General features: G+C 46.9%; 2 protein-coding genes across 5 annotated transcripts; one reads left to right on the forward strand and one right to left on the reverse strand.

Moving 5' to 3' along the window:
• Positions 1 to 1,477: 1,477 nt before the first annotated feature.
• Slc22a7 (solute carrier family 22 member 7) lies at positions 1,478 to 14,218 on the reverse strand. Of its 4 annotated transcripts, none has more exons than XM_078019979.1 (10): positions 13,736 to 14,216; positions 13,114 to 13,217; positions 12,827 to 12,981; positions 12,542 to 12,710; positions 11,636 to 11,759; positions 11,156 to 11,265; positions 10,507 to 10,721; positions 10,225 to 10,333; positions 9,317 to 9,523; positions 1,486 to 2,978 (listed from the first exon to the last, which is right to left on the reverse strand). In XM_078019979.1, the coding sequence occupies exons 1-10, from the start codon at positions 14,126 to 14,128 to the stop codon at positions 2,876 to 2,878; spliced, it is 1,689 nt and encodes a 562-aa protein (XP_077876105.1). In that variant the 5' UTR covers positions 14,129 to 14,216; the 3' UTR covers positions 1,486 to 2,875. The 4 variants fall into 4 exon arrangements, with proteins under 4 accessions (XP_077876108.1, XP_077876107.1, XP_077876105.1 ...); XM_078019980.1 differs by lacking the exon at positions 1,486 to 2,978 and adding an exon at positions 8,253 to 8,983 and having other exon boundaries at positions 13,736 to 14,215; XM_078019981.1 differs by lacking the exon at positions 9,317 to 9,523 and having other exon boundaries at positions 1,483 to 2,978; positions 13,736 to 14,217.
• On the forward strand, positions 5,183 to 8,250 carry Crip3 (cysteine rich protein 3). The gene is made up of 8 exons (XM_078018641.1): positions 5,183 to 5,234; positions 5,461 to 5,630; positions 6,014 to 6,071; positions 6,163 to 6,294; positions 7,278 to 7,349; positions 7,484 to 7,578; positions 7,673 to 7,730; positions 7,908 to 8,250. Exons 1-8 carry the CDS (start codon positions 5,183 to 5,185, stop codon positions 7,967 to 7,969), a joined length of 699 nt encoding a protein of 232 aa, XP_077874767.1. The 3' UTR covers positions 7,970 to 8,250.
• Positions 14,219 to 17,455: the final 3,237 nt, after the last annotated feature.

A 17,455-nucleotide genomic window follows, 5' to 3' on the forward strand; every position in this document is an offset into this window, starting at 1 on the left:
TTTAAATGTGAAAATTTAAATTGTGAAGATTCAGTGTAGACTTTTTGTTTGTAGACTTTTTTGGTGTGTGTATGTGTGGGGAGGTTACTGGGGATTGAACCCAGGGGTTCTTTACTACTAAGCTACATCCCCAGCCCTTTTTTATTTTGAGATAAGGCCTCACTCTCACTAAGTTGCCCAAGCAGGCCTCAAACTTGTGATCCCCCTGCTGTAGCTTCCTAAGTCGCTGGGATTACAGGCATACAAACCACTCTCAGCTGTTTATATTCTTTCTTTTAAAAAAAATATATATATATCTATATATATCTATATATAGATATATATATATATAGATATATTTTAGTTGTAGGTGGACACAATACTTTTATTTTTATATGGTGCTGAGGATCAAACCTAGTGCCTCACACATGGTAGGTAAGCACTCTTCCTCTGAACCACAACCCCAGCCCCTGTATTTTTTCTTTTTGAGGCTTTTTTTTTTTTTTTTATCAAGAGTTGAGTTTTATGTTCTTGTCTCTACTGAGATGCTGCCTTTTGTAGAGTGCTTGGCAGGAGAATGGGGATTACAAGTAAGGATCTCACAGTCCTTCATGTTCCAAAAACTAGGAGAAGAGAAAAAGTCCAATCAGTGTATTTGGGAAGAGGCTAGAATTCTTGATTCTGTGACCTTTAGCTTCACAGAGGAAATGAAAGACTTCTCTATAAAAGATAAGACATTTAGGTGTGGGGCTGGGGCTTAGCGGTAGTGCACGTGCCTGGCATATATGAAGCACCGGGTTCAGTTCTCAGCACTGCATATAAATAAATAAAATAACAACTAAAAAAATTTAAAAAAAAGAGAGAAGACATTTTCTAGACATTTGTGGTGGTATATCTCTGTATTCCCAGCTACTCAGGAGACAGAGACAGGAAGATTCCATGTTCAGGACCAGGCTGGGCAACTTAACGAGACCCTGTCTCAATATTTTAAAAAATAGGAAGACAGGCACGTAGGCTAGGATGTAGCTTAGTGGTAGAGTGAGAGAGGGAGCGAAGGAATGTAGCTTAGTGATAGGTTGCTTGCCTTGCATGTGCAAAGCCCTGGGTTCAATCTCCAGTACCTTAAAAAAAAGGTAAACATTTGCATTAGTCTGAATTCTTAATCTTAAGTTGTTTTAGTCTCATTGACATACACTTATGAACTGGAAGAGCTGTTCATATGTGTGTGTATCTTATATATGATATATAATATTTATATATACTAATACATGTAAATATATATAAAATATAATGTTTATATATTCTATTATATATACATATATATAGCTATAAATTACCTTCTAAATCTTAGTATGAAAATGAGGAAGTTTCTAGTACCTTGCATCAACTTCAAGGAGAACTGACATCATCTATCAGATTTATAAGCAAGATGACAAATGAATTTCACTTCTCTCTTTCCAGGATATGAATATATTTTTATTAGAATATGCATACATTTTTATGCTGCAAATTATTTGGACATAGTTACTTTTATATACTCTCAGATTAAGTACACATTCCAAGTAATACTTGAGAAATCAAATCTATCTTTGTTTGGAGAACCAACATTTAAAAGTGTTTGATTTCTTCACAAGCATAGGTTGAAAGCCTCATGGCAAAGGGTTTAGAAGGTCTTTTCCTAAAGGATTAATTCATAATTATTCCAGTCAATGCCACTAATCACAAAATATATCCCACTCAATAGTCCCAAGCAGCTAACTCTGTAACTATATACAGAGTTCTCTCAGAGGTTCATGTAATGGCAAGATGATGCTGGAAAACAAGGAAAAAATCCAACAGATTCTTGCAAGAGCCATAGATGATATGTGATTATACAACAATAGTTCTCTACAGATGGAGGGATGTGTTTTTTTTAATATTTATTTTTAGTTGTAGGTGAACACAATATCTTTACTTTACTTTTATGTGGTGCTGAGGATTGAACCCAGTGCCTCACACATGATAGGTGAGCACACTACCTCTGAGCCACTACCCCAGCCCGAGGGATTTTTAAGAAAGCAAATTCAGTGTCTTTCTGTTTTGTGTATACGTGTCTTTTTGTGGTGGTTTTGCTACTGGGGATTGAATCCAGTACTCTATCACTGATCCACACACTCCTACCCTCTTTTTATTTTAATATTTATTTTTAGTTTTAGGTGAACACAATATCTTTTTTTTTTTTAATGTGGTGCTGAGGATCGAACCTAGTGCCTCACGTGTGCTAGGCAATCACTCTGCCACTGAGCCACAACCCTAGCCCTTTTTAAAATTTAAGTAATATGAACTACAGAATGCAAAGTTTTCTAGTTGGAGGGGGCACACAGTGAGAAAGCACAAGGGGTATGAGTAACATAACAAAGGTTTTTAAAAACCTAAAAGTATAAATAATTAATACTGATTTTTTTTCATAAACTTACCAGAACTTAGTGATTTTTCTTTCAAAATTCATTTAGGAACAAAGTTCTTGATAGTGCCTTAAAAGTCACAAGTATGCCACTATGAACTGTAACAAGTCTACAAAGACATAAAATTGCGGGGGGGGGGGTGTAATTGTAAAACAAACTCACTGCAAAGTTAACCTGACACAAAAAAAGGTTTATAGTTTACATAACACTTTCTCACATTTTCTCATTTGTCACATATTTAATGATAGGCATAAATTGTGCTACATGCTAATTAAGCTTAATTAGTAAGGTCTTGTGAATGACTATAAATAGAGGGACTGGTTAGCTGCGAAAGAAAATTTTCAGTTCTTTTTTTTAAAGAAAAAACCTTATTAGTTACCTAGTATATATAACCAGGGTGAATTTAAATCATATTCCTCATTTTCCATCATATATGTTGATCTTCATGTATGTTAAGAAAGAAACATAACAACTGTGGTTGGGTGTGGTGACACACGCCTGTAACCCCATCGACTCCAGAGGCTGAGGCAGGAAGATTGCAAGTTCAAGGTCAGCCTGGGAAAAAGGAAAAAAAAATAAAAAGGGCTGGGGAAATAGCTTAGTGGCAAAACACCCCTAGGTTCAATCTCCAGTACCAAAAAAAAAAAAAAAAAGAAAGAAAAGAAAAGAAGAACAACAACAACAAGAAAGAGGGTCCTCTAAGACCTTACTCATAGGCAGCTAAGAGTCCCTCATTCCAGGACTTTTGTTGTTCCAACTTTCAAATCCTACCAATGCCCTCTTATTCTCACATCTCTCTTACTAGCACTCATCTACTAACACCTGAAGGGGACTTACATATAACATTCATTCGCCAGCAAATGTTTATTGAGCATTATGTGCTAGAAACTGAGGAAGACTCTGGAAACATACACAGTGGTTGGCCAGGCAACCCTGGTCCTTACTTTCATGGAGCTCAAAGATCATATGGAGGCAGACACATCCTAGAGGTGAGCAGGAAGTTGACAGACCCATTTGACCCTCCATTAAGCTATAACATAGCTATTATCAAATCTAAAGATAATACATGAGTTTCCCTTTGCCTTTTTTTCCTCATTTGGTTCAGCACTCAGGCAGGAAAACAGCTGTCATGGACTGGTTCCCTCTAACCTCCAGTAAAGGATGATGCTGTAGGAGAAAGTGCTTGAGGCTTATAGCCTGATATTTAATAGATGAGGGGGAGCTGTGTTTAGGCAGGAATTGGTAAAGTGACATATAAATGAAATCATACAATATATGTTATTTTGCATCTAGCTTCTTTCACTTAATGATTTTATGTAGCATGTATTAGTACTTCATTCCTTTTTTGTGGTTGAATAATGTTCTGTCATACAGATATACCACATTTTGTTTATCCATTTATCAATTGATGGGTTTTGGGTTGTTTCTACCTTTTTGTCACTGAATAGTGCTGCAATGGACACTCATATAGGAGTTTTTGTGTAGACATGTTTTCATTTCTCTTGGGTATAAACCTAAGAATAGAAGTACAAAGTGATATGGCAAACTCTATGTTTGACTTTTTGAGTAACTGCCAGACTGTTTTCTAAAGTGGTTGAATCATTTTACATTGTCACCAGCAATGTATGAGGGATCCAATTTTTCCATGTCCTTGTTTATATATATCTGTATAACACAAATGTTATACAGACACATATATATATATATATATATATATATATACGTACACACACATATGTACATACATATATGTGTATATGTATATATGTGTGTATATATATGTATGTGTATAAATATGAATTTTTTTTTTTACTGAGGATTGAATCCAGGGACACTACCACTGAACTACAGTTTTTTAAGCTGATTGAACCCAGTGCCTCACGCATGCTAGGCAAGTGCTCTACCACTGAGTCACAACTCCCTCCTTATACTTTTAAATTTAATAAGCATTATAATTTTATGAACAAGCCATTGATTATATACAAACTGTGTTTTGAGGCTTGCAGACTAAAAGTCTTGAGTTCATTAAGGAATTCATCATAGTAATAGCTATTGCTTTCATAATATTTAAGTGCCAGAAGCTGTTTGGGCATTCCACAAATATTAACTCATCTAATTCTCATAACAGTCCTAAGAGGTAGAAACTGTTATCATGATACTCATTGTACAGATAGGAAAATGGAGGCAGAGGGAGGGTAAATAATTTGCCTGAAGCCGTAGGTTAAGCAGCACAGATAGTCTTCAGATTCTGTTACTCTTAACTACTTGCTAGGGCTTGGGATGTAGATCAGTGGTAGAGAGCCTGCCTAGCACGTGCCAAACCCTGGGTTCATCCCCAGTACCACAAAAAGTGAAGCAAAATAAATAAACCACTTGCTAGACTACCAAAGGGTAATTATATCACTTCAAAGAATGCCTACCTTTCACTTTGAGATGTTTTCATGCCATCTGCACTGTAGACATTTGTCCTCTCCTTACTGACCTGGGAAACTAGAGCCATTCATCTAGGCATCTTCATTGCCCCCCGGCCCTCCCAGTCTAGTGCCCACTAGGGTTCATAAGTTGGAGGTTTTAATGCTCTTTGAAGTGACTGAGAAATTGCCTACATCCCCCAGGTGGAATGGTTCTAAATTTCTGGTGTCAAATGAACACCCAGACAGCTCAGTGGGTTCAAAGCTGAGCAGTGGGTGGAGCCAGTAGAACAGAGCCCTGCAGTGGTGTCTAGTGTGAGAAGTCTGCTTCCCCAAGCAAGCTGAGCCATGAGCTGGACCTGCCCACGTTGCCAGCAACCTGTTTACTTTGGTGAGGCTGGTGAGGCTTGGGCTGAGGAGGGGAAAGGATGGGGTGAATGTGAGCCACTGGGTTCCCTGGGAATGTGAGGGCTGGCCATGGTATGGTTCCAGATACCCTTAAACCTGTTGTGTGTGCGATCCCCTTCCCTCTCCTTCCCTCTGAGAGCTGTGTGGGATGCATGATGCTGGGGCAGGGTGGACCTGGACTCCCAGAGACACTCCGTAGTCTCTAAGGAGCAGGTAAGGCTGGGGTTGGCGGTTTGGTGGTGTCTGGTGCTTGGCCTGGCTCTTTGCAGTTAGTTCCACCTTGTCCCCCACAGCTGAAAAAGTGAGCTCCCTGGGCAAGAATTGGCACCGCTTCTGCCTGAAATGTGAGCGCTGCCACACTGTTCTGTCTCCTGGTGGCCATGCAGAGGTGAGGCCAGGGCCAGGGCACACAGTTCTTTCACCCACCAACCCACTTAATCCCACCCCAGCCCCCACTTTCAGTCTGTTACCTGCCAAAGTCTACTTCAACAGGCAACCTCAGGGCTATTCATCCGGGGCATCTCATACCAGCCAGGATTTGGGGAGCCTCAGTTGTGCCATGACTCCGTGGCTTTGAGGGGATGGGTTATTGCCTGCTTTTGCCTCCCTCTGGACCACAATGGCAATTCTGGCCTGCCAGCCCAGCACCCACCCCTCCAAGACCCACCAGATCCGGCCAGTGGACAAACACACACCTGGCAGCTTATCTTGCAGCAGGCCTATGGGGCACGACCCCCTTGACCCTGAGTGACTCCTTCCCTCTGTGCCCAGCACAACGGGAGACCATACTGCCATAAACCATGCTATGGGGCTCTCTTTGGACCCAGAGGTAAGAAAGAGCCTAAAAGGGGCTAGGGAAACAGAACGTTCCTTGTGGCTGGGAACCAAGCCCTGATCTTCCCTATTCCTCCTCTCTGCAGGGGTGAACATTGGTGGTGTGGGCTCCTATCTCTACAATCCTCCCACTCCCTCCCCTGCCAACATCACTTCCCTCAGCCCCAGCAGCTTCAGCCCCCCCAGGCCAAGGACTGGCCTTCTCCATGGCAAAAAAAGTAAGTGAGGCTGGGCTTCAGCTATTCCTGCTCTTCCTCCTGACCCTCAGGATGCAGTAAAAGTTGAGTTTCAGGGGCAGTCTTCTACCCAGCCCTCTGCTTTACATTCCTACAACTCTGTCCTTGGAAGAATCTACCCATGCCCTTTTTTAGATTTTCCCTCATGTCAGCTTCTGAGCTTAAGAAGTAAATCACATGTAAAGTAAATACTTTACATGCTTCACATGTAAAGTATTAGCACTTTACATGTGAAGCAACTAAGGGATAGAGAGGACAAAGGACCTTGTGTAGTCACATAGCTATTGAGAGAGCCAAAGATGGCCTAGAACTCAGGCCTCTTTCCTAGGCCAGGACCATGGAAGAAAAGACAAGTTGAGGGGTCATGAGGATAGAGTCATTTCCTCAGATACTTCAACTTCTCTCCTCTGGCCCCTATTCCTTCCTCCCACTCCATTGCATGGAGCAATGACACCATGCTCCCCAACACCTGACACTCCTGCCCCAGCCAATTCCTGTATCAGCTCAGGTTTCCTGAGGATTGAGTTGCTGACAGGTTGGGCTGGTGGGCACCTGAGCCCTTGCACGAATGACAAGGAATAATGAACACAGTGACATAGTAGTAGTCCCAGCAACTTGGGAAGCTGAGGCAGAAGGATTACAAGTTCAAGGCCACTTAGTGAGACCCTGTCTCAAAAATTTAAAAAAGCCTAGGAATATACTAAAGTACCTCTGGATTCAATTCCCAGTGCAAAAAAAAAAAAAAAAAAAAAAAAAAGGAAGCAGCAGGTGTTCCCTAATGCAATTAGAGATGGGGCAGAATATGGGTCAGTTCAAGGAAGGAAGACTCACAGTGCCTGGGTGGGGGCTCTGGGGTGAGTATGGGTTTTAGAAAATGACAATGGCATGTGCAGGCAGGTTCTGGTGGGCCCTGCTTAGGGTCTGGCCCAAACTACAACCCTAGCTAGGGCCTCTTCCCATTAAAGGCCCACCCCACATGAAGACATTCACTGGGGAGACCTCACAGTGCCCCGGCTGTGGGGAGCCAGTCTATTTTGGTAAGTGACAATGGAAAGTTGGGGGAGGAAAACACTAGGTTGGGCAGCAAGTGGGCAGGGAGGTGGTCCAAGGCAGGTGGCTCTCCCTGCCCTTCCCCTAGAATGGAAGAACTACCTCTTCTCTCCACTACCAGCTGAGAAGGTGATGTCTTTGGGCAGAAACTGGCACCGACCCTGTTTAAGGTGCCAGCGTTGCCGGAAGACCCTGACTGCTGGGAGTCATGCTGAGGTGAGTAGGACAGGAATGGGTGGTTTTGGGAGGAAGGAGGCTGGAGCTTGAAGACAGCCAGGCTGAGAGGGTAATCCTTCTCTCTGTGTTCTAGCATGATGGCGTCCCATACTGCCACATCCCCTGCTACGGCTACCTGTTTGGTCCCAAAGGTGGGCAGCCCCACCCCAGACAGCAGGCCTAAAGTATGGCATGTACATGGTCTGTGGGGATGTGTGGACAATGTCCCCTATGGTCAAACACACTCCAGACCCCTCCCAATTCCCTAAAGCCCTGAACCCAACACCCCCCATACCCAAGGCCGTTGGTGATAGGGCTCTCTCCCTCAGGTGTGAACATTGGCGATGTGGGCTGCTACATCTATGACCCAGTGGAGATAAAACCCAAATGAGGCGCTCACAGGAGAGGTCACCCTAACTCAGGCTTCCCACCATTCCCTCCATGGTCCAATGGGAGCTACAGATTTCTCCAGTCCTAAGTGGTTGGGGGAAGGCAAGATCCTCAGGGCCAGGGCCTGGGCCTAGGCTCCATGGTAGGCCAGATAATCTATACCTTCTCTGCAAATTTTTCCCTTTTCCTTTCTTATCTGGTTAGGGAACACAGGCCACCCCACTTTGAATGGTGGTCTCCTGGCCTTCCTATCCCTTTCCCCAATAAATTCTGGAACTTCAAGGTCGTCTTCAAACTTTTGTTTATTGAGTCTATGCCTCTATGGCTTCTCCAATAAAATGTTGGCTCCTATGCCTTCAACACTTCTTTGGGCATGAAGCCTAGACAATAGGTTTAGTGGAGAGTGCCTGGGATTGGGTAACATGCTCAACAGCCCCACTGGCATCAAAAGGTATCACAGGGCCGTCTCTTCTTTAGTACCATCTCTTGAAAAAGCACCTCATTTCAATTTGAACATGACAGCAGATCTTGTAAAGTCTGTTAAGAGGTTTCATTATCCATTTGGGAAATGATAAGACTGAGGCACCGAGAAGGAAAGCTACATGCCCCTGGTCATACAGAAAATCAGTGGCAAACCTGATCACAGCCCAGGACCAACTTATTGGCTTTCCATGAGGGGTCTTCCCAAAGCTCCTCACTGCTGCCCCAACTCAAGAGGTACCTTTATTTACAGAATTCCCCCAGTCATTAGATGGGTGCCTAGAATCTTCAGCAATCCACTGCATTCTGGAAAGTTGTCCTTTTGCTAGAGGCTAAATAGTCAAGACTGGATGAGCACAGGCAGAGGGGATCAATGGCAACTTCATCCCTAGTGTTTGATGCCTCCAGCTCTGGGTCACAAGAGCCTGCCCTTCGGTTTTCTCAGCCCCTGACTGTAGACCTTCTCTGGAGGGCTTGCCCCAATTCCACTCAATTCTGGACTTGCATCTCTTCCTCCTGAAGACCAGGTTGGGCACTGGGGAGGAAGGATTCAGGAATAGTGATAGGGCTTAGTTCTGGAGCCTATCACTCCAGCCTGTCCCATCAGACTGGCCCAGGGCTCTCTCCATCTCCTGGAATACAAACACATGTACTCCCACAAGAGACTCTCACACATGCTTGTAGTGTGCACACATGTATAGACTCAACACTTTTATGCACATAAAGTGCATAGGGCATGCACCCTAAAACACATGTGCACACACTTATACATGCACCAAGTATACCTGTGCAAATGTATTCCCCTCTGAATCCTGAGCACCTGCATCTATTTGCATATGCTCACACATACACAGTCCTATATACACACCTCTTTCTCTCCACATCCTGGATGGTCTCTGGCAGCTGTGCTTGCCTCGTCTCTGGCAGCAGGAAGGTAGTGCAGGTAGCCAGCAGGGCAATGCCCCCATAAGCAAGCTTGGGCAATGACAGCCATACTCCATCCAGCAAGGCTGCCAGTGGGGCCAAAGAGCCCCCCAGTCGGCCCACTAGTGAAGTCAGCCCTATACCTGTTGGTCTGATCAGAAAGAGGATGAGGAAGGCAGGTTGTTCTCACACCTGCTGGGAAGCTCTTCCTCACAAGGCTCCCCTCCTGAGTTAGCAAGCCCTGCTACCTTTCTAGACAGCTAAGAAAGCTAGGAGCTCCCACACACGCGGGGGCCAGGAGCCCAGACCAGCACCCACCAGAGGATGGGGCCCCCATTTATACACGGTACCAAACAGGTACCACTAAAAGAAAAGTTATCAGAATGGGATAGACTAGTGTGGAAGAAAGAGGAAGGTCAGGTCAGCACCTTGCACAGTCGCTGTGGTGATGTTAGAGCCGACTCAAGTCTAAGCCGGATGCTTGTAAGGCTCATTTCCCCATTTGCCAATAGCTAGCTGAAAGGGGCCCTATAATTCTGTAAAGAGAATCCCCAAGGACAGTTCTGCCTCACCAGCCATGAATGAGATGGGATGGGTAGATGGGACTTCTTTGTGATGTATTTCTTCTGAGGCACCAAGAAGTTGACTTGGCTCACGGTCACAGTTAGAAAATGCCCCACCTCTTCCTAGATTTGGGTAAACAAAGCCCTGACCAGCCCTACATTCTAGGTGTGGTGTAAAGAATCCAGAGGCGGACGGACAGTGTGCAGAAGAGTGCAAGTTAAGGCGCGTGATTAACAAGTCCCGCCCCAGATCGGCTCCCTGGGAACCCTGCTTCCGGGCTCCCCTCACCTGAGCACTGTAGGGTACAATTCTGAAGTGAACAGGTAGGCAGTTGTGAAGGCGGCTTCACTGAAACCTTTCCCTATCACCGCCAGGGCCGTGCTCCAGGAACTCGTCTCTGAAGGAAAGCGGGGTTCGGGCAGTGAGAGGTTGGAATGCCCAAAACTCCCGGGGAATGGGAAGCCCACAGGGCAGAGCCTAACTGCCCCTAGTCGGAGCTCCGGGGGAGGGCGGGGCTTCGTGTCCAGGAGGCGGGGTCTTAGGCAGGCGGTGTCTGCCGGACAGACTTACCCGAGGACACCAGCAATCTGATGCCGAAGGTCAAGGCCGTGCCCAGCAGTGCTCCGGCCTGCGTGAGCCGGCGCCCCGCACGGCGCACCAACAGATAGACCACCAGCTTGGAGGGCAGCTCCACCGCCCCGAACAGCAGCTGCGTCTGGTACACGTTCAGCCTCAGCCCCGACAAGTCCAGGCTCAAGCCGTAATAGGAGAAGTTTACTGAAAACCTGAAAGGAGTTACAGTGCTACCAAGGGCCCTTGTTCCACCTTTGTCCTCATCTCAGGAAGACTTGATCTTTTAGAAGGATGATCGCCGGTTCCTGGGACCTTCCCCACCACCCATAATACCCCAACACCGGAGGGTGCAGCATGTGCCAGTGGCCGAAAAGCCTTCACCCTAATCTTCACAGCAACCCTGGGGCATGGCAACTAACCGCAGCCGGTTTTACAAAAAGGAGCTGTCCAAGGTCACACAGAGCTAGAACCTGAATTCAGATCCACGTGACCGCTGCCAACTTCATCTCTTGACCTACCTCAGCTTGACTGCCCCTCGGCCCTCCACAGTTACACTCTTATCTGTCACTCATACTCAGCACAGTCCTGGAGTCTACCCCTCCCTTCACTAGCCCCGCCTCCACCAACCCCAAGTTAGCCCCCTTACCACATCACCATGCAGCACAATGAGATGTGCCAGATCTGTGGTGTTCGGAATAGGTCTAGGTAGGAGGGTCTTGGGAACACCTGTTCCCCCGTGGACACTTTGTTCAGGGCCTGATGAGGGAAGACGTGAGGTTGTGATATCAGAGTTGGTCTCAACTGGGCATGGTGGGTATGTGCTACTTTGTGCTCTTGCGCTCTCTCTCTCTCTCTCTCTCTCTCTCTCTCTCTCTCTCTCTCTCTCTCTCTCTCTCTCTCTCTCTGTCTTTGTTTCTCCCCTCTCAGTGGTAGGGGTGGAGGTGCACATGGGAGCTGAGAAGGGGGGACCCTAAGTGAAAGATGTGACCCATCTGAGTCAGGTAGGACAGCCTAAAGAGTTTGGAAAGGGCTTTTCCTATCACATATGGTGGGCCCCCAGGGAGGGACACTTCACACAGCTCCTCTCATAAGTGTGCATGCTCACACACACTAACTTCACTCTCACCTCCTGGCTCAGGCTGTCCTCACCCACAGGCCGCCCATTGAGCCTGGCACAGTGGAGCAAATACCTTTGGGCCTCCTCCACTCGGCCCTGAGTCAGAAGCCAGCGTGCAGATTCAGGCACCCACCTAGGGGACAGGCAGGAGGCTCTTTAGCCAGAAAGTTGGTACTGTGAGCCACATCTTCCTTTTGGGAATTTTAGAGCTGTCAACCTCTAGGATGTTCACACAGTCCCCTCTGTCTGGAATGTCATCTGCTTTTCAAGCCCTCCACAATTGATGAGGCCCAGTATAAAAGTCACCTCATGCTATTTACCCAGGCCTGGAGCTCCCCCAGCCTAGGTCTCTTCCTTACTCAACTGAAATGGTCTCACCTTCAAGACCTTAGCTCTCAGCACTAGCCACTCACTTTTCCCACAGGTGGCAGGAAAGCATAGGATAAAGGAGAAAAAGACATACTGACATGAATGAAATACCCACCCTCCCCTCCAGTCTGAGCTCTCCCATGATGCCCAGCCCCATTCCTACTCCTTTAAGGGTCAGCCTCAACTTCTGCTTGACTCTGTCTTTGTCACTGTCTCTCCTTGCTCTTGTTTTCTCTCACTGTGTCTACCATCTGTTGCTTTGAATCTATCTTTCAGTTCTGGGTTCTGTCAATCACTGGTTGGTTCTCTTGTCTCTAAATCTATGTTTCTCTCTGCCCTGTTCTGTTTTTCACTGTCCTGTGCCATCTTCTTTCTCTTGGTCTCTTTTTCTGTCTTTCTTTCAGTGTCTCTTATTGTCTCTTGGTCACTTACTGGTTTTCTTTTCCCTTCATCCTTCTGTCTCTCTGTCTTCAAATCTTAGTCTCTGATTAATTTCTGACTTTGGCTTCCTCTATCTTCCGCTCCCCAACTGCCTCTATTCCTCACCGTATGCTGAGGATGCCTATGACACAAGGCAAAGTAACAGCCATCAGGAGCCATCGCCAGTCCCTTATCAGGTACCCAGCCAAAGCCAGCAGCAGCACGCCTCCTGTCCAGAAGGTGGAGCCCAGGATGCCGGCCACTTCACGGTGTTCCACATCCAGCCACTCCAGCTCTAGGCCCAAGGCCAGACCAGAGACAGGAAGACAATAAGCAAGGGGCCGCCTGGTCTGACTCACTGACAACTTCCCTCCAGCCCTCTAGGCCATGCCTTTCCCTTGACTGCTTTACCAAGTGGCAACACAATAATGGTGAAACCAGCCAGGGTTGAGCCAGTGAGGGTGCGGGTGATGGCAAACATGACATAGTTGACTGAGGCTGCAGATGTCAGGCCCAGCACTAGGGTACTCACATAGGCCACCAGCAGTAGACGGCGCCGTCCAAACCTGCAAAGGGGTTGTACAGGGTCAGCCACCTGTGAAGATTCCAAGACATAGGTAGACTAGGCCCATACCCCCAGCTAGTGGAAGAGGGTTCCCCCCAGCCTTCTCCTTCATTCACCCCACACCGCACTCCACCTGTCAGACAGGTATCCAAAGACCACAGCCCCCATCAGCACACCAATGAAGAACAAGGTGGATGCAACTCTGTTCAGGCCTTTCCGTTCACATACCAGATCCCACTGCAAAACAGGCAGACAAGGGTCTCACATGGGTCTAAGACCTTCTCCAGACTCTGGGGACTTCTGATAGATACCTCTATGCCAGAAAATACCCCCCTCCAACAATTCACTCCTCCTGTAGCCTCAGGGTCTTCTCATGGAGGGCCCTGACTATAACACTGAGTCCCCAGTTCCCCTAGGGAAACTCTGCTTCCATTCACCCTCCTCCTCAGGATTATGTAAACCTCAGACCTAGCCAGAAAATAGGGAGGGAGGGAAGCAGAAGCAAGGCCTCTGCAGTTTCTTCACCTCAATGCATCCCTTCTCAGGTCTCTGCCCCAACTTTTTGTGTTAATTAACATGAAAGATAACAGCAGCTCCTGAGGATGGGCCCCTTACTGCAGTCCATGGAACCTATCTATAGATGGGTAAACTGAGATTCTAAGAGGTAAAGGAATGTAATTTATGCCCACACAGCTACTACCCAAGGAAATGGCAGTTCATCACACTCATGTCCCTTGCCCTCCAGGTTTGGATACCTCAGTTGCAATGGTGGAGGAGAATTCTGAGCGATCGTATTCCCAGCCCTGAGAGCAGGGCATGGTTGAGGGTTCTCCTTCCAGCTCCCCAGGACTCGGTGCCTCTCTCCCCAGTGTGGTGTTGGGGAGAGTCTGGGGGTGAGCAAAGCGGAGGCAGGAGCTAAACCTGCCATCGGGCTCCCGGGGCAGATGGGTCTCCAGCCATGCCTCCTGGTGACTGAAGTTGTCAAGGGTGCCAGGCAGGGCACAGTGGTGGGCAGGCACAGCAGCCAGGAAGATAGGCAGGAGAAAATTCAGGGGTAGTATCACTCGGGGCAGGGCCATTAGTGCCAGATTCCGCAGTTGGAAGGATCCAAAGCCACCCACTTCATCCAGCAGTTCCTCAAAGCCCATGCTGCCCACCCACCAGACGTCCCGACACAGGCTCCCTTTGTAGTGCCTAGCACAGCTCAACCTGCTCACCACATGGACCTTTGGACTATGGAGGTGGGGGTGGGTGGACTGATGTGTGGAGAGTTGACAGCCAGAATTCAGTCCTCAGAGGCTGACCCAGACCCAGGCCCTCCCGTCTACCTAGGACACTTCCTCTCTGGCCTAATTCCTGAGGGGAGGGGCTGCTGTTCGTTTGCTCAGAGGTCACTGACTCTGTAGCTCTGGCACTTGTACAGCAGAGCTCAAGAAAGGTAGCCTTGGGCCACTCCAGCAGGGTAGATGGGTGTGGTAGATGGGTGTGCAGGGGTGAGCCTCAATCTCTTAAGTCAGTTGAGCTCTTAAGGTTTCCTATGAATAGGAGGACCCTGGGGCCTGGTTCCAGCTCTCCTGGGTGCCCTTTGTCCTACAAAGCTTTAGGTCAGCTTTATCTCTTTGCAGCTGCAGCCACAGTCTGACCCACGGCTCAGGATTCAGGATTGAAGGCTGGGTCCTCACCAGGTGAAGTGTTCTTTCTGTTGGGCCACTAGGCTTCCTCATGTCCTGGCCTAAGCTGCACCTGGAACTGCACTGGGCAATGAGGCCTCTCTGTGGGTCCCAGACTCATCACACTCCTACTTCTACTCAGGAGCTCTCCCCATGCATAGGATCCCTCCTGCCTGCCCCATCCTCTTATTTCCAGGAATTTCCCAGATGACTTCTTGGAGGGGTGGGGAACGAGGAGTTTTGCCAAGATCCTTCTAGAGGAGCCTGCAATCCTGAGACCCAGGACTTGCTCAATCTGATATCTCATGCTTCTACTCAGTTCTCACTCACGGCCCCTGTAGCAAAAGGAGAAGAAGCCAGCAATGTCAGATTATTCTGATCTGATTCTCCAAACACCAATTTGGCAGGTGTGGAATGTTGTTAAATTGTGTTCCAGGACTTCTAAGCTCCAGACTTCTAAGCAAATGAAATTCCAAAGGTGTTCTTTGAGAAAAGACACACACACACACACACACACACACACACACACACAGAGACACACACAGTTTGAAAAACATTCATTTAATCTAGCTCCCACTTTGAACAGATGAAGAAAACACGACAGGATGGGGATCCGCTGGTGGAGGACCAGGAACTCTGACTCCAGTCTAGGGCTCTTGCCTTTGACCTGAGATGCCAACTGCAGATGTTCTGGTCAGCTTCAAGTTGGCTCCTAGAAAAAGCTCTAGGAAAGGAGCTAAATCAGTGATGCTGACAGGCATGGGGAGGGCAGTGATGGGGGGCAAGAGAAAAATGGTGGTAGTAGTGACAGAAGGTGATAATAGTAAGAGACTCTGGAGCAGACTAGGTGTTCTGAAGAGTTCAGAGGTATCTTGGGCATGTCCCTGCCTTTAGAGAATTTATAGAAGAGTTAAGATAAGTTACACAAACCATACACACACGTATACACCCCAAAATGTGCGTTGTAAAATGCAAATCTGATCCCTGTTTAAAACATTCCACCAACCACTACTGCTAGAATGTAAAAGTCCAGCCCTCAGCTTGGTCCATATTACTCCCCAAACCACCTACTCACCAGTCCATCTCTGACCCCTCCCCAGGATCCCCATTCCCTCCAGTTCTTCAAACACTAGCTAGTTGGTATCTCACACCTCACCCCTGATCCTTGGGTAGCACTAGCTTCCTTATTATTCACCTGGTGGGTGCCTAGACTCCCTGAAGACTAGCTCAAAAGGAAATACCTTCTGTCTCTCTCACTCACACCCACTTGTGACCCTTCACACTGTTGGTTCCTCACTTATTTAATTCTATATGATCATATTATTTATACTAATTTTGTAGTATAGTATAAAATACTATAACCATTTGCAACTCCTGAGAAGTTAAGGTTTTTGGCCACCTCATCTCGATGGCCCATCCAGTGGCTCCACAGTGGAATAATCTAAGGTTCTTACACAGAAGTTAATGAGGCTAATCTTGGGCATTGGCTGTGTGCCTTAATGTACACAGTGGGACTTTATCTCCTCCTTTAATATCAGAAATAGCTGACAATCATACAGTGGTCACCTCTCTCTCCTTATATTGGCTTCTAGGATACACATATAAATGTGTAGCCCCTTTCTACAGAAAACAATTTAGCAATAATTGCACCACTGGCTTTATCCCATTCCCTGACTCCACCTCATGTGGCTGGCCACTCTCTGATGTCATAGACTGAGTATGAGAGGACAGATCAACTCTGAAAAACCAGTCAAGAAGCTGGGCAAGGTGGCGCGTGCCTGTAATCCCAGCAGCTCAGGAGGCTGAGACAGGAGGATTGTGAGTTCAAAGCCAGAGTCAGCAAAAACAACGTGCTGAGCAACTCGGTAAGACCCTGTCTAAAATACAAAAAATGGGGCTGGGGATATGGATCAGTGGTCAAATATCCCTGCGTTCAATCACTGGTACCAAAAACCAAAACAAACAAACAAAAAAACAGTTAAGAGCTGGTTTGATTGGATTTTTGACTGTTCCTCCACTCCCTCAAACTGGGAATCCAACTCTGAATTCAGATGCCAAGTTAGAGACCTTCACATATACCTAACTGAATGAAAAGAAGCCTTGGAAAAATAATTCTTTAGTTGAAATTACCTCTAGACTTGTAATAAGTAGTAGGCTTTGGGGAAGAATAAGTTCCTGGGAGAAACAATGAAATCTGTTTGCGTTTGCTTCCTACACTTAAAGCCTTTATACTTTTGCTCCTTTCTCTCCACATTCCCACGATTGTGTCTCCTCTCCAGGGGCCCTTCTCTACTAACAAAAACTTTTCCCAATGTCCCTGGTCTTGTGGCCCCCATGAAGACACTGAGTGTGTGAACTTGCCCATGCTGTTAACTTCTCTGGGTGCCTGCCTTCAGACTATCTTTGATGACAGGACAGAGCAGAAATGTCTTTCTGGGGGAGAGTGGGGAGAAGATGTGCCCAGGGCTGGGCAGGTCTTCACTGTGGAGCATTGGGCAGTCCCTGACAGCCAAGCTGGGCCTTAAAAGTGAACAGTGGCTGGGAGGTCTCAGGTTTCTTGGGGAGGGGGATGGATGGACAGTTCCTATCCCCTTGAATGCTGTTTTTCTTGGTATGGCCCGTGCAGGCCAGGTCTGGTCCTATTCATCCTTCACTTCCTGCTTCCCACCTGTGACCCACCACACTTAGCTACACACAGACTCACTTTGCCCATGCTGCTCCCTCTGCTAGGCATTGTTTTCTCCTCTTCAGGTGTCCAACTCCTGTGTGGCCTTCAAAATTCAGTCCTAGAACATACATTGGGGT

Source organism: Ictidomys tridecemlineatus, chromosome 8 (assembly GCF_052094955.1).
Source record: "Ictidomys tridecemlineatus isolate mIctTri1 chromosome 8, mIctTri1.hap1, whole genome shotgun sequence".
NCBI classification, from domain to species: Eukaryota; Metazoa; Chordata; class Mammalia; order Rodentia; family Sciuridae; genus Ictidomys; species Ictidomys tridecemlineatus.